Consider the following 16,320-nt stretch of genomic DNA (forward strand, 5'->3'; position numbering starts at 1 on the left):
GCTTTACCGGAGGTGGAGAAAATAATAGCCAATATACCTGTTGCGAACAGATATACAGGAACAGGAGTGGTGTGGCGACAGATAAACATCTATCCGATAAACGTAAGCATAAATCCAGACGAAAGGCGATGTTTTTTTGCATCACTAAATTTCCTTACTCAAATAACGACTAACTATTCAAACAATTTATAAGCGCCGCACTGAATAAAAATCATGCAAAGCATTGTTTCGTCATCATTATATTTATCGAACGACAGTTTACCACATAAATTTGAGACTGAGCACTCCATTAACTTCATTTCTAACAGATCGCTAGCAATTACAGAGGTTAAGGAGTCTTGATGAAAGTCTTCCGGCGGTGAAACCCTCGCTATGGCGAGAGCCAACACCGAAAGGGTCTCGTAAAAACGAATTTTTTAACACGCTTATTATAGGGTCAATTGACGGTGCATCGGCTATCTCTCGTAATAGCGGGGGTGTCGCTATAGCCCGTACTCGCTTTAACGAGGTTCCACTGTAGATAAAAAATGGACTCTATTCTGAATAGGAATAGGAGATGGAGAGAACGCCCCTTCGATGTCCACCTACCTTTCGCTGCATTGCCTTCTCCACTCTCCCCCGATGAGTTCGGCTCGAGGTCCTCGTCACACCATGTAATGCCCCGTACTGCCTAGCCCACACGACTTGTGAGTCAGTTGAACTCCCTCTCTCATCTATACCCTGGGAGCTATTATGTCGTCCAATGTGGTAGGCAGACACCTAGCGGCCTCTCTCTCAATCATTCCCAAACAGTAAGAATAGCAGTAATTCATTCCTTCAATAGGGTAGTTTCCTTCATCAAAGAAAACGAAAGGCATTGATTGCGATGTGTTACCCTCCATTACTGTACAGTGAGTCCTCGTTCTACGTCATCCCGTTTAACGTCATTTCGCGATAACGTCACGAAAATTTTACGACTGTGATTCGTTTATCTTCGCTTCGCGATAACGTCACGTATTTTAAATTTCGCGCGAGAAAAAAGGCGAAGAGGCAGGCGTTACAGGTTGTTTGTTTCGTGGGCGGTAATACGGTCAGTCTATTCAAAGTGTAAATCGGTGTGTATATTGTTAATTGCGATTACGGTTTTGGCAAATTTTTTGCATCAGAGACATTTCCACGACAATGTCCAAGAGAACAATGTTCACAATAACTTTGGTTCCTGTTACTGCGACGATGTTTCAGCGATGATGATGCCCAGGCGACGCCCGCCCGCCTCAATTCGCAATTAAAACCATCTCTTCGATTTCATAATCCCAGTTTGCCCGCCCTCGCTCATTTCCGCCATTTTAATTTCACTACCGGTCCGAAAAGAAATTCTCGTAGCGAGGGTAGGGCCTATGGACCGGAGCACCGGATCCCCGGTCTGTAGCGTCTGGTAGCATTCATTGGACCGCACTATAGCGAAGCCGAAAAGCAAATGCGGGAAGATACAAAAATGGAGAAGGATTTACGTCACTGCTGCTATTGTCGTCGATGAAGGCAGGAACTCGTATTTATGCCATAGTTTGGCATTCCCATCGTAAAAAATGCCACAGATATGATACGCCAAAATTTTTTCGCATAGGAATTGTGAGGTCTAGGAACCGATATTCAATTTTTACATTGTTTTAATGGGATATTATGCTTCGATTAACGTCATTTCGTTTATCGTCACATTTTTCAGGAACGGTAGGTGACGTTAAACGAGGACTCACTGTATTCATAATATACAAATTATTTCGTTTTTGAAATACCGGTTTCGATGAATGGCAATGGTCCATTTTTATCCTTATTTGAGAAAGGCCAGATTGGCGCCCATGCAATGCCACTCCACGTGACGTCACAGGGACCTAGTTTCTATACGAGAAGATAGGAGTTATACATCGTCTGAGGTTACCAATCCATGCATGAGGGGCAGAGCTCAGGGAAGCATGTCTTAATAATCACTTATTAATACTGGCTAAGGTCGGAAAGTTTTCTTCATTTGATAAGGTATTAATAATCATTATTTAAGCCAAGCGCTACCAGCCAGCAGGGTACTCGGCTACCCGCCTGCGTCGTATCAGCGCTCAACTCACCTCAAGGTCACCTCACAGGGCGGCAGAGGGAACCAGAAATACTTCACACGGAGAGATTTCCCGGCATTCATACATACGCGTCGCGTTTTTGCACGCTTGAAAATTTTCACTTTTCATTTAATTGCGGAAAATAGATATCGTCATTTAAAAATCTAAAAGCGTGAAATAAGTACTCCAGGAGTAATAATCTTTTGATTTAGGCAATAAAAAAATAATAGGAAACCACCGTATTGTTCATTCATCACATTATTGCAATCTTAGGCCATATAAGCAAGTAGACCCGCCATGCTCCACCCCTACCCATGGCTCGCCGTGTGGCCATCATCTCCCCTCCACTCCCTTCCCTTCCCCCCCACTTTTAAAGTGGCGTGACGTCACGCTTGGGAAGTGCATCGTTGTAGTGCATGGCTACGAATGGGAATTCACTGTATCACTGCAGTATTTTGACCATTTTCCTCGAGATTTTTAAATCGAAGTACAGGCGGTCCTCGACTTTCGTACACTCGACTTTCGTACAATTCGCACTTTCGTACGTTCAAAATTGACACCTTTTACTCGACTTTCGTACGCTAAATTCGGACTTTCGGACGTTGGTCTGTAATTTTTTTTAAATTCCCGCGATGTTTATTGCGCATCCCAACATTCAATTGTTTCAAATGGCAGTACAGTGGAACTTGGTTAGTACGTTCCTCCTTAGTACGTTTTCCTCTTTAGTACGGCGATTTCCCTCGGTCCCGGTACCATCCGAACAAAATACAGGTAAAAGAATTTGGTTAGTACGTTTGAAAAAATTGCGCTTTCCTGGTTAGTACGCTCAATTGCTTGCCGTGACGCAACCCGCAATTCGTTCTCTAGTGTCTTCTTAAGGGTCGCAAGCGTCTGAATTCATGATTTAATTTATTATTATTAGCCATTAACATTCTTCCATTCATTCCACATCTCTTTCTTCTACCGTAATTTATCCAAATGCATTTCTGAATTCTTGTGACGTGCTGAATAATAAAATGCGGCCATTTTTCGGGAATGTCTGACTATGAAAAACTACAGCCAATAAGAAGCCCCAATTTTCCCCACCCCGAGCTCCTCACCTTCTGTTGCCATGGGAGTGCCCACTGCTGCGCACCAAGTTCGTGAGTGGGCAATTGTTGCTATTGCACGAGTTATCATGATGATGAAATGAGTCTTAACGGTATTAGACAATTCCCACATTATCTTAAGCAGTGCTGCTCCATAAACTCGACATCGTGCGTATTTACTTGACTACTGTTGCGGGAGCAGACGATCCTCTGGATCTCCACGCGAAGCTTAGCTTAAAAATACTTGATCTCGGAACGAAAGCAGACGACATTAGACAAATTTTGAAAGTAAATTTCAACTGTTTAATATAAAATTTTCTTGTAATTACGTCGTAATCTAATAATCTTGCGTGTCATCAGTCGATATATCGATCGATTTTACAATCGAAATGGTATAATTCCAGAAGCGAATGTCTACGGCTGTTGCCGTAATTTGAAAGTCAATATAATTTTGCCCAATTTTTATGATGTTTAAAAAACCAGTTGACTTACTCCGGGTTGTTGTTATATTCTCCGAGTACGCTGTGAGAAAGAAAAATGACTTGTCTTCGCTTGTCTGAGCTTCACTCGTCCTCGTTCTGTAAATATATATAGGATAAATCACGGGAGATAGACGCCGTAATCATGGAATCTCCGGGATGTCCATGAAAAATTGCGATTTTTATTCACATGGTATTGTTTTTCATGGTAGCGCTCATTTTCTTGATTTTAAATGTGAAAAGAGTTCAGGAAGGCGATCCTATGAGAACTACCGATAGTAATTGTAATTATGACGACTTTTTCACTGATTGCAATAACCCCGACTGCTATTACACCCATGTCTCGTATAGCGCAATTTCGATTAGCGCAATTTCGATATAGCGCAAATTCGTTCCTCGGGGAAACATTGCAACGCAGTGTAGCCTAATCAAAAATCTTAAACGCTCTCGTGATAAAACGTGAACTTGCGCTAAGTACACACGAAATTTCTATCAATTTACGCATATTAATATTATTTCTTGCCTCAAATCTTCTTTTTTGTTTATATATTAATCGAAATTCATTGCTGCGCAATTGCCAAAAGTATTACTCGTCATTGGGTCTAGATAGCCGGCCTACCGAAGATTTATCTCGTCTCCTTAACAGAATGATAATAAATAATTTAGATCGTTAATTAAGCGTGGGGCTAGTGGAAAAGAGTTTTTTTTTTCAGCAATACGGTTTGAGACGTATTTTTGCCGTCGTAGGTTACCGGGCGATTGCCTTCCAGGTAGAGAGTCTACGCTAAAGCCTTCAAGGTCATCGGTATTCACGGGGGAGAAATGGAGCGGTGACCGAGTTGCGCATGAATAGCATCAACACATAAAAGGGTCCGCTATAGAGTCTTAAACACAATGGCTTCGTTCCCTCCCCGCAGTCATAGCCCTTCTGCGTCTCAGGAATACAGTTCAGCAGAAGAAGGTGATTTAGATAGAGCCATACAGGGTAAAAACCAAGAGAATATGGCAAAAAATAGGAATGCGTGTAGAAAAATCAAGAATTTATCAAGAAAAACCATTAACCTAGAAGAGGACTTGAGAGAGGTCAATTGCTTTGAAAATGGAGAGCGTCAAAGCGATATTGCGCGGAAGTTTAAACTCACGATGCCTTATTCTGAATAAAGACGAAGCTAAAATATCAGCGACCTCAGCCGCACCAACTTCAACCAAGCGGTCTACACATGCGGAAAGTTCATGGTGAATCAGTACAAAAAGACGAGAATGGTAATCGCTCCGAGACATTAAGTGAAAGCTCCGGTTGGTTCCAGAATTTAAACGGCAAGCAGGTATTTTCAGTGCGGCGATATCAGGTGAATCTGCAAGTGTTGATAGCGCAGCCACCACAACATTTTCTGATGAACTCCAAGCTGTTATTGAAAGTGGCTCCTTTCCCCCTCAACTAGATCTAGTGTTGACGAGACGATATTCTTTTGGAAAAGAATGCATTCTCGTTCATTCATTTTCAGGGAAGGAAAACCTGGGTCAGGTTTCAAGGCATTTAAAGACTGTTTCACGTAGCTGCTAATGACTCGGAGGACTTCAAATTAAAATGATTTATCATTCATAAACTCCGCTAGCTATGAAATGGCATTTAAAGTAGCATTTTCCTGTCATTTCGATGAGCGACAAAAGGGCCTGGGTGACACAATAGTTGTTTTTAGACCAGTTTGAAAAATCATCAACTGCCGGCAACGCATTACGATCCCCTGAGATAGCAGATGTTAGCCCACCCGCACGACAGGACGGAATTTCGAAGCACGTAAGAATTTTTTTTAACGTGAATAAAAGTCTTTGAATGCGTGCATACTATCTTTAAAGATGTTTTAAACTATAAATATTTATAGAAATAATGTTTTCTAAGGCTTTTTATGGGAATATAGATGTTTTAGAGGAAATTCAATACCCAAGACCTATGCTACCAGGAACGCATCCCTATCTTCCCTATGTTAAAACGCTCTCGTATAACGCAAATTCGTATAGCGCAAAGACCCCAAGGAACGCATCCCTTGCGCTATACGAGACATGGGTGTATTTACTTTCCTCGTTAGTACGTTTTCCTGGTTAGTACGTTCATTTTTCGTGGTCCCTTCAGAAACGTACTAACCAAGTTCCACTGTATATGCGAACAATACGAACGTATATAATGAAGGGAATTGTTGGTAATTGACTCTAATCTAGGTGATTTATTTGGGAGAGAGACTGCCAGCTATAGGCTCCTTTATCAAGAGAAGAAGAAAGCCTTCATTGAAGATATTTTTCAAAAGAAGTTGACTAGACATCATCGAATAGCTTTCAATAAAACTGGTAAGACCTTTCTAATTGTGTTTTTTCGTTTGAGTGCTGTTTAATTCATGTAAACCTTCAGCAACGATATTGCACGAAATATCACCCGAATTCTGTTTGTCTTTTGTCTTTTTTGAATAACATGCGGAATATACGCGATCACGAATGTCACCTGCCAAATATCGAATTTTGGTGTAAAAATTAAAAGGTATCCAGAGTGCGGGTTCAACGAATACATTTTTTTATGCTACTTGATATGTCCTTTTATTTATAGTGGACGTAATAAGTGGAATGTCAACTTAGACGCCAAGAGGAAGTTTCACTCGATAGCCAACGGAGTTCTTGTTTTTTAAACTTTTATTTGCACTTTCTGCCTATTTTCGAAAGAAATTAGATGATTTGAGGAGTTTTATTAACATATTATTAAAATTAAGTCAATTGAAATGAATTCCGTGAAAAAAAAAGTTTTAGTACGTATATTCCGCTCTTTTGGAACGTAACCCCTAATCAGTATGGAAGTCAATGGTTTGACTTTCGTACAAGTTTTCGGGAACGCATTGTGTACGAAAGTCGGGGACCGCCTGTTCTAATATTTATTGCGTTATGTGCGAGAAGTATTCTTTCAACCGTGGTCGGATTTGTTGAACTTACAATCAATGAACAGTGGCATTTTTCGGCATTGGCAGCAACGAAAAAATATTGTCGCAGTAAAATGAAGAGAAAGCCCTTTGTACACTTCTGCAGATTTTTTTCTTATCTAGTTAGCGATCTAGAATCATTCGGGACATTGTTATAAAAAGTATGAAATCTTACACAAAAATTGGGAAATTGGGGGGAATTTTCGCTGGTTGAGCAAAAACTGCCAGGGGCCGATTTACCGGCCCAACTTATTTCACTTTTTTTTCGTGATTGTGGCCTTTTCAATGGCTGTAATTTATGTAAACCCCCACAATCTATCCATGGTTATAAGACGTAAATATATCTTTAAGTATTGGGAAAGAATCTAGATGCATTATATGGAATTAAATACAGTGAGTCCTCGTTCTACGTCACCCCGTTTAACGTCATTTCGCGATAATGTCACGAAAATTTTGAGACCGTTATTCATTTATCGCACCTTTGCTTCGCGATAACGTCAGGTCTGGTCAGGTCTTTTCAATTTCGCGCGAGAAAAAATGCGAAGCTGCGGGCGTTGCAGGTTGTTCGTTTTGTGGGCGGTAATACAGTCAGTCTAAACGAAGTGTAAAATGGTGCGTTTATTGTCAATTTCGATTACGTTTATAGCAAATTTTCTGCAAAATGAATTCTTTGGTAGGTGCGCAAATGTTAAGTGCGTAAATGTCAAGTAAAGTTTCAGCAAATTTTATTTGACATAACGGTTTTCTGGAACCTGAAAAGTGATTTCTAGGAATTTTTCCGGGTAGAACTCGGAGTATTTGTCGTCACTTTTTCGCCGTGTTCTCAATAATCAATGTTCCTGTAACTGCGACGATGTTTCAGCGATGATGATGCCCAGGTGACCACCATAGCGAAGCCGAAAAAACAAACGCGGGAAGATACAAAAATGGAGAAGGATGTACGTCGCTGCTGGTATTGCCTTCAATGAAGACAGGGACTCGTGTTTATGCCATAGTTTGGCATTCCCATCGTAAGAAATGGCCCAAATATGATACGCTAAAATTTTTTCGCGTAGGAATTGTGAGGTCTAGGAGCCGGTATTCACTTTTTACATTGTTTCTTATGGGATATTGTGCTTCGATTAACGTCATTTCGTTTATCATCACATTTTTCAGGAACGGTAAGTGACGTTAAACGAGGACCCACTGTAGCTGTAAAATTTTTAAATCTGAAATGTTGCAAATTGCAGAAAATAGCCTGGGCAGTCTTCACACATCTCACCTGAAATTGGCTGGCAGTAAAAGGGTTAATATGTAAACGTGATGAGCTGTTGGTGGTTTTAGGTGGTGGTAGGTCATATAGCTTCCTAGAAGGACTATTTCATGTTGTTTCGACGGGTAGTATTGTATTTGATGGCATATAAGTTGTTGCCAGGGGACTTAGTGTCATACAAATCTATCAATACAGCTTGCGATACCAAATGAAGCTGTAAATTATCCACCTGATTTTTTGAACTCGTTGGATTTTCCAAGCATGCCACTACACCATTTACGGCCGAAGGTTGGATCTCCAGTTATTGGATGAATCTCTCGGGGCTCAGTACAGCAGTCACGCTAAGGCGAGAACTTCACCGTCTCGAAAGGGTTAATAATAATCGCAAACATTGGAGGGGGGAAATTGAGCGATGAAGGGGGGGGTGCTAGCTGAGGATGAATGTCCCACTCAGCTCCAAGCGTCCAAAATTCCCGTGAAGCGCCTTGCCCTAGACGTGGACGCGGTTGTGGTCCCGGGCTGAAAGTGACTTTTGTGTTATGTATTGACTTGCTTGTCATTTATTTACTGCTAACTCCAGTAAGTGGACGAGTTTCTTATGCTTTCATAACGTTCTGTTTATGTTAATGGTCCACTGTGCTACATTGTTGAATAAGTCTTTAGGAGAGGAAATGAAATGCCGAATAAAAAATGTAGGGTGCCATTTAAAAAAGACATACCGCTGTTCATATCTTTGTAAATAACAAAGCTACAAGGAAGGCAGTCATGCTGATTAATGTCCCCCAGACGGCTAATGAACATTTGCTTGACACATTTTTGAATTTGCATCTGGATTAAAAGTTATTTCGGGTGGTCAAGATAAATGGGGCACCCTGTATGCAGTCACTCTGGTGGTCAGGTAATATATTATTGAGAAAATTTGTAATTTACTAGTTGACATCTTCCTAAACATTTTGCTACCACTAAGTAGACAAAAAATAGTTTGCATTCATTCTACGACAACTTATTCATCGCTTATATGAATTAGTTAATTGTTCTCCTGCGTAAATTTTTAAAACAATTAATGTCTATCATTAAAATTAAGATTTAAGCAACAAATTTTCAACATTTCAAAGGAATACCTACTGAAAATATTGGTTTCATAGTGAAGAAAAATAATGAAATTTTGGTGCTTAATCTTCCTACTATAAAAATAGAGATTGGGCTCAGTGTAAAATTAAATACCCAGATGAGTGGTTGAGAATGAGCGAGTGAATTTTAACCCTTTCACTGCTGTTCAATCTCCGAAAACCTTCTCCTCACATGCGGCGAAAAGGTTAAAATGCGTTTCGTGGGCCCATGGAGCAGGTACTTCCAGGATGGGTGTGGTAAACCCTCCGAAGGGTTGCTAATCCGCGACCCTATTCTCGACGAACTCACCCACGCAGGACCGTCTCATCGGCCCTACCAGCGGGGACCCTACCTCCGGAAAAGTGACCGCTCTGACTGCAATTTGAAAATAAATCAATCAATCTGATCATCAAAAAATGATTGTTTTCATCGCACTCCTGCCAATCAAGCAATCAAGTACGTCTTTGAACCGTGTCTCTGCGATAAAAAATAACGATTTTGTGAACTTTGCAACAAAACGTGGCTGCGGCCCACCGGAAAACGGCCATTATAACAAAGTTAACAAAATCGTTATTTTTCATCGCAGAAACACGGTTCAAAGACGTACTTGATTGCTTGATTGGCAGGAGTGCGATGAAATCAATCATTTTTTGATGATCGGATTGATTGATTGATATTCAAATTGCAGTCAGAGCGGTCACTTTTCGGGAGGTAGGCCCCGATTTCGCTGGTAGGGTCGATGAGACGGTCCTGCGTGGGTGAGCTGGTCGAGGATTACAGGTCCCGGAATTCCAACCTTTCGGAGTGCTTCGGCGAAAGTGCTGACTGCATGGCAGGAAGGAAGAAAATGTACGTTCACAGCAGTGAAAGGGTTAAACGAACATTGTTTTCTCAGGTGCACGTACAGAGTGATTAAAATCCCAGTGGATTGATGTGAATGCGATAAATCTTGGCTGAAAAGTAGGATGCTGTCAAGGAAAACAAAGTCAAAACTATACAAGACTATAATGCAGTTGGTAGTACTCTACGGATCTGAAACTTGGACTTTAAATAATAATCAAGACACAGTACTATTCCACAAACTTTTATTTTTAACAGTCTACTAGTTTCGACTTTTACACCGTCATTATCAAGACTAACTGAGCGGCAACTGCTCAGTTAGTCTTGATAATGACGGTGTAAACTAGTAGACTGTTAAAATAAAGGTTTGTGGAATAGTACTGTGTTTTGTTTCACCATGAACATTTCATCGTTCCACCAAGTAATGCCCAAATCGGTTGATTTTTAATAATCAAGAGATGAAAATTCATAGCATTTGAAAACAAAATACAGTGGAACTTGGTTAGTACGTTTCTGAAGGGACCACGAAAAATGAACGTACTAACCAGGAAAACGTACTAACGAGGAAAGTAAATAGTAGCAGTCGGGGTTATTGCAATCAGTGAAAAAGTCGTCATAATTACAATTACTATCGGTAGTTCTCATAGGATCGCCTTCCTGAACTCTTTTCACATTTAAAATCAAGAAAATGAGCGCTACCATGAAAAACAATACCATGTGAATAAAAATCGCAATTTTTCATGGACATCCCGGAGAGGATTTCATGATTACGGCGTCTATCTCCCGTGATTTATCCTATATATATTTACAGAACGAGGACGAGTGAAGCTCAGACAAGCGAAGACAAGTCATTTTTCTTTCTCACAGCGTACTCGGAGAATATAACAACAACCCGGAGTAAGTCAACTGGTTTTTTAAACATCATAAAAATTGGGCAAAATTGTATTGACTTTCAAATTACGGCAACAGCCGTAGACATTCGCTTCTGGAATGATACTATTTCGATTGTAAAATCGATCGATATATCGACTGATGACACACAAGATTGTTACGTTTAATATAAAATTTTCTTGTAATTACGACGTAATTACAAGAAAATTTTATATTAAACAGTTGAAATTTACTTTCAAAATTTGTCTAATGTCGTCTGCTTTCGTTCCGAGATCAAGTATTTTAAAGCTAAGCTTCGCGTGGAGATCCAGAGGATAGTCTGCTCCCGCAACAGTAGTCAAGTAAATACGCACGACGTCGAGTTTATGGAGCAGTACTGCTTTAGATAATGTGGGAATTGTCTAATACCGTTAAGACCACGGTCTTAGAATATGAGTTAAGACTCATTTCTTCATCATGATAACTCGTGCAATAGCAACAATTGCCCACTCACGAACTTAGTGCGCAGCAGTGGGCACTCCCAAGCGCTCCGAAGGCAACAGAAGGTGAGGAGCTCGGGGTGGGGAAAATTGGGGCTTCTTATTGGCTGTAGTTTTTCATAGTCAGACATTCCCGAAAAATGGCCGCATTTTATTATTCAGCACGTCACAAGAATTCAGAAATGCATTTGGATAAATTACGGTAGAAGAAAGAGATGTGGAATGAATGGAAGAATGTTAATGGCCAATAATAATAAATTAAATCATGAATTCAGACGTTTGCGACCCTTAAGAAGACACTAGAGAACGAATTGCGGGTTGCGTCACGGCAAGCAATTGAGCGTAATAACCAGGAAAGCGCAATTTTTTCAAACGTACTAACCAAATTCTTTTACCTGTATTTTGTTCGGATGGTACCGGGACCGAGGGAAATCGCCGTACTAAGGAGGAAAACGTACTAAGGAGGAACGTACTAACCAAGTTCCACTGTATTAAGAACCATCTACGTTCAACGAATGGTCCAAGGAACCATTGGCGGTCTGAGAGAGAGTGCTCTTAATAATTCTAGAAAGCAATCTACAATACTAGACGATGCGCATAGGTAATAATAGATTGTTTGATTTGAGTAAATTATAAAATTTGTAATAAGTTAAAGCAAAAGTTTGGATTACACAGGCCAACAAAAAAATATTTTTTGAAAACTTTTTTATTTTAATAGCTGATCTGTATAGATTTTTATATGCCGAATCCAAACCTTAGTTTTTTTGTATCCCCCATAGTTTCCAAGCAATATGTATTTGATATTTAGTCTAATACTCCTATACGGTATGTAAGGAAATCTAGGAAACACTGTGTTACATCATCAAATTGTTTGTATTTACTGTTCACTACATCGTGATAAATTTATTTGTATTCACTACAGCGTGATAATACAGGGTTCACTTTTCAACTGGAATTGGTCTGCATTTTCTTTCCCTTTTTTCCTTGAAGCTTCTTGTGTAGCTTTTTCTGCGATGAATCGCTTGCTGAACTTCTCGGTGAAGTACCAACAATAATCCCCCATTATCTTCGTTCATTAGACCTACCTTTTCAATTTTATTGTAACGATAAAAAAAGCTGTTAAATCTAAAAATGTTGCTTGATTTCATAAATTTAACTGTGAAATGTGAATACACCCATGTCTCGTATAGCGCAATTTCGATTAGCGCAAATTCGATTAGCGCAAATTCGTTCCTCGGGGAAACATTGCAACGCAGTGTAGCCTAATCAAAAATCTTAAACGCTCTCGTGAAAAAAACGTGAACTTGTGCTAAGTACACAGGAAATTTCTATCATTTTACGCATATTAATATAATTGCTTGCCTCAAATCTTCTTTTTTGTTTATATATTAATCGAACTCCATTGCTGTGCAATGGCCAAAAGTATTACTCGTCATTGGGTCCAGATAGCCGGCCTACCGAAGTAATTTATCTCGTCTCCTTAACAGAATGAGTTAATTTAGATCATTAATTGAGCGTGGGGGTAGTGGAAATGAGTTTTTTTAAGCAATACTGGTTGAGGCGTAATTTTTGCCATCATAGGTTATCGGGCGATTGACTTCCAGGTAGAGGGTCTACGCAAAAGCCTTCAAGGTCATCGGTATTCACGGGGGAGAAATGGAGCGGTGGCCGAGTTGCGCATGAATAGCATCAACATATAAGAGGGTCCCCTATAGAGTCTCAAACACAATAGCTTCGTTCCCTCCCCGCAGTCGTAGGCCCTCTGCGTCTCAAGAATACTGTTCAGCAGTAGAAGGTGATTTAGATAGAGCCATGCAGAGTAAAAACCAAGAGAAAATGGCAAAAAATAGGAATGCGGGTAGAAAAATCAAGAATTTATCAAGAAAAACCATTAACCTAGAAGAGAAATTGATATAGGTCAATTGCTTTGAAAATGGAGAACATCAAAGCGATATTGCGCATAAGTTTAAACGCACGATGCCTTATTCTGAATAAAGACGAAGTTAAAACATCAGTGACCTCAGCCGCACCAACTTCAACCAAGCGGTCTACACATACGGAAAGTTCAAAGTGATTCAGTACAAAAAGACGAGAGTAGTTATCGTTCCGAGACATTAAGTGAAAGCTCCGGTTGGTTCCAGAATTTAAACGGCAAGCAGGTATTTTCAGTACGGCGATATCAGGTGAATCTGCAAGTGTTGATAGCGCAGTCACCACAACATTTTCTGATGAACTCCAAGCTGTGATTGAAAGTGGCTCCTTTCCCCCTCAACTAGTTTTTAGTGCTGACGAGACGATATTCTTTTGGAAAAGAATGCATTCTCGTTCATTCATTTTCAGGGAAGGAAAACCTGGGTCAGGTTTCAAGGCATTTAAAGACTGTTTCACGTAGCTGCTAATGACTCGGAGGACTTTAAATTAAAATGATTTATCATTCATAAACTCCGCTAGCTATGAAATGTCATTCAAAGTAGCATTTGCCTGTCACTTCGATGAGCGACAAAAGGGCCTGGGTGACACAATAGTTGTTTTTAGACTGGTTTGAAAAATCGTCAACTGCCGGCAATGCATTACGAACCCCTGAGATAGCAGATGTTAGCCCATCCGCACGACGGGAGGGAATTTAAAAAGCACGTAAGAATTTTTTTTAACGTGAATAAAAGTCTTCAAATGCGTGCATACTATCTTTAAAAATGTTTTAAACTATAAAAATTTATATATACAATGTTTTCTAAGGCTATTTATGGGAATATATATGTTTTAGAGGAAATTCAATACCCAAGACCTATGCTACCAGGAACGCATCCCTATCTTCCCAATGTTAAAACGCTCTCGTACAACGCAAATTCGTATAGCGCAAAGACCCCAAGGAACGCATCCCTTGCGCTATATGAGACATGGGTGGGTGATACAACTTTAAAACCATCATATTTGGTTTCAGCAAATTTAAAAGCATAAGAATGAGGTATATTCAGTAAAACAGTGTTTTCATTGTTGGCCTGTGTTATCCGTGTTTTCTGATTATTTGTGCTGCATCACCCCATCAATAGACCGGATAGTCGCGAGTGTACTGTATTTTTCTTATTACACTGTTAAGAATCACCGAGTGAATTTTAAATGAATATTGTTTTCTCAAGTGGGCGTTTGAAGCAGCAGGGCACCTGTTATTAATGTTTGTCATAAAAATTAATTTTTAAACCACTAATTTTTGACATTTCAAAGGAATCCCTACTGAAAATATTGGTTTTTTGGTGAAAAAATAATGAAATGTTGGTGCTTAATATTCCTACAATAAAAATAGAGATTGGGCTCAGTGTAAAATTAAATACCCAGATGAGAATGAGCGAGTTCATTTTAAAGGAATATTGTTTTCTCAGGCGCGCGTTCGGAGCAGCAGGGTGCGGAGGGCGGCGTTGCGGCACCGGAGAGCAACTCCAGGACGCTCGAGGACATAATGGCGGCCGCCAAGGAGGCCAGCGTGGAAGTGTACCTGGAGCAGGAGGGGTCGGTGAGCCGCGTCTTCCCGTGCACCTTCTGCGAGAAGACGTTCCTGCGCACGGACCAGCTCAAGAAGCACTTGATGGTGCACGGTGGCATCAAGCCCCACGCGTGCACGCTGTGCTCGAGGCGATTCACCGAGAAGGGGAACTTGTCCAAGCACATGAAGACCCACGCGTACGAGAAGCCGTACCCGTGCAAGTACTGTGAGAAGGCGTACACGCAGAAGAAGAACCTGGAGAGGCACCTGCTCACGCACCAGGACGACGACAATGATGAGGCGGCGGGATGAATCGATTGTTGGCAAGACTTGGACTGACGTCACCGAGGGAAGTACAACGAGGTCTGGGTGATGCATCGTGGAGTATCATGGTATTAAAATTGACGATATATATATCAAGGAATGTATCAACATATTAGACGGGCAGTATGTTGCTAAATATCGTGATGTTAACCCTCTATGCCCCAATTTTTTACATGTGCACGTGCAGATATCTGACAGAGAAAGCCCTCAGGAGGGGAAGAAACAAACTAAAAATAATACATGAGAGGGGATTGGGTTGGCTAACTGTTACTTTGAAGTCACAATGGTATACAGAGCCCAAGAAATGAAAAAAATAACAAAAAGTGCATAAATGCGGTATGTTAATTCAAAGTCACCCTGGGGCATATAGGGTTAAAATTTATCAGGAACCTCTTGGTGGACTTAGATCGATTGTCCAGGAGTTCAATGTGTTGAAAATCATCGAAACAAATTCAATAGGATGATGAGGTCTGGGTGATGCATCGTGAAGTATCATGGTATTAAAATGGGCGATATACATATATATCAAGGAATTTATCAACATATTAGACGGCCTTTATGTCGCTAAATATCGTGGTGTTCAAATTTATCAGGAACCTCTTCGTGGAGTTAGATCGATTGTCCAGGAGTTGAATGTGTTGAAAATCATCAAAACAAATTCAATATGATAATGAGGTCTGGACAATGCATCGTGAAGTATCATGGTATTAACACGTTGCGTACAGGGGTATTTAAATTCCTTGGAATTCTGGGTGGATGTGTTGAGATTGGAAATGTGCCTATTAGGGCGTAATGCTTTGGTTTAAACATGGTTAAAAAGCTAATGTTTATAATATAACTTTACCCAATCAAACGTTATGATGCATCAATTCATTATGAATAACGAGCAACAACTGAAAAAGTACTAATACGTATCGTACGCTTTTAAATTGTTTAGGTTGATGCGCCCAAATGACGAGAATCTTCGTCATCCGTCCGGAAAGTTCGGGAAAAAAATGACGAGAATTCTCGTCATCCGTACGCGCAACGTGTTAAAATGGGCGATATATATATCATGGAATGTATCAACATATTAGACAGGCGGTATGTTGCTAAATATCGTGGTGTAAAAATTTATCAGGAACCTCTTCGTGGAGGTAGATCGATTGTCCAGGAATTAAATGTGTTGAAAATCATCTAAACAAATTCAATTCGATGATATATAGTTGAATATATCATCATATTGAATAGGGGAATAAATTGTTGAATATATAATCATATTGAAATGGGTCATATATTGTGAAATATGATTATGCTTTCCTGGAGAATAATGTGGGTAAACTTTTCTCGGAATTC

The 16,320-nt window shown here is 40.2% G+C and overlaps 1 protein-coding gene across 2 annotated transcripts in view; it reads left to right on the forward strand.

The window, feature by feature from the left end:
- The window catches only part of LOC124172918 (zinc finger protein 883-like), a 32,775-nt gene extending 17,018 nt beyond the window's left edge, over nt 1–15,757 (forward strand). For both annotated transcript variants that reach the window (XM_046552434.1, XM_046552435.1), the window contains exon 6: nt 14,561–15,757. In XM_046552434.1, coding sequence (XP_046408390.1) covers nt 14,561–14,973 — 413 coding nt within the window. In that variant the 3' untranslated portion in view covers nt 14,974–15,757. The remainder of the gene's footprint in view (nt 1–14,560) is intronic.
- The last annotated feature ends 563 nt before the right edge of the window (nt 15,758–16,320 follow it).

Source organism: Ischnura elegans, assembly GCF_921293095.1.
Source record: "Ischnura elegans chromosome 13 unlocalized genomic scaffold, ioIscEleg1.1 SUPER_13_unloc_3, whole genome shotgun sequence".
Classification (NCBI taxonomy): Eukaryota; Metazoa; Arthropoda; class Insecta; order Odonata; family Coenagrionidae; genus Ischnura; species Ischnura elegans.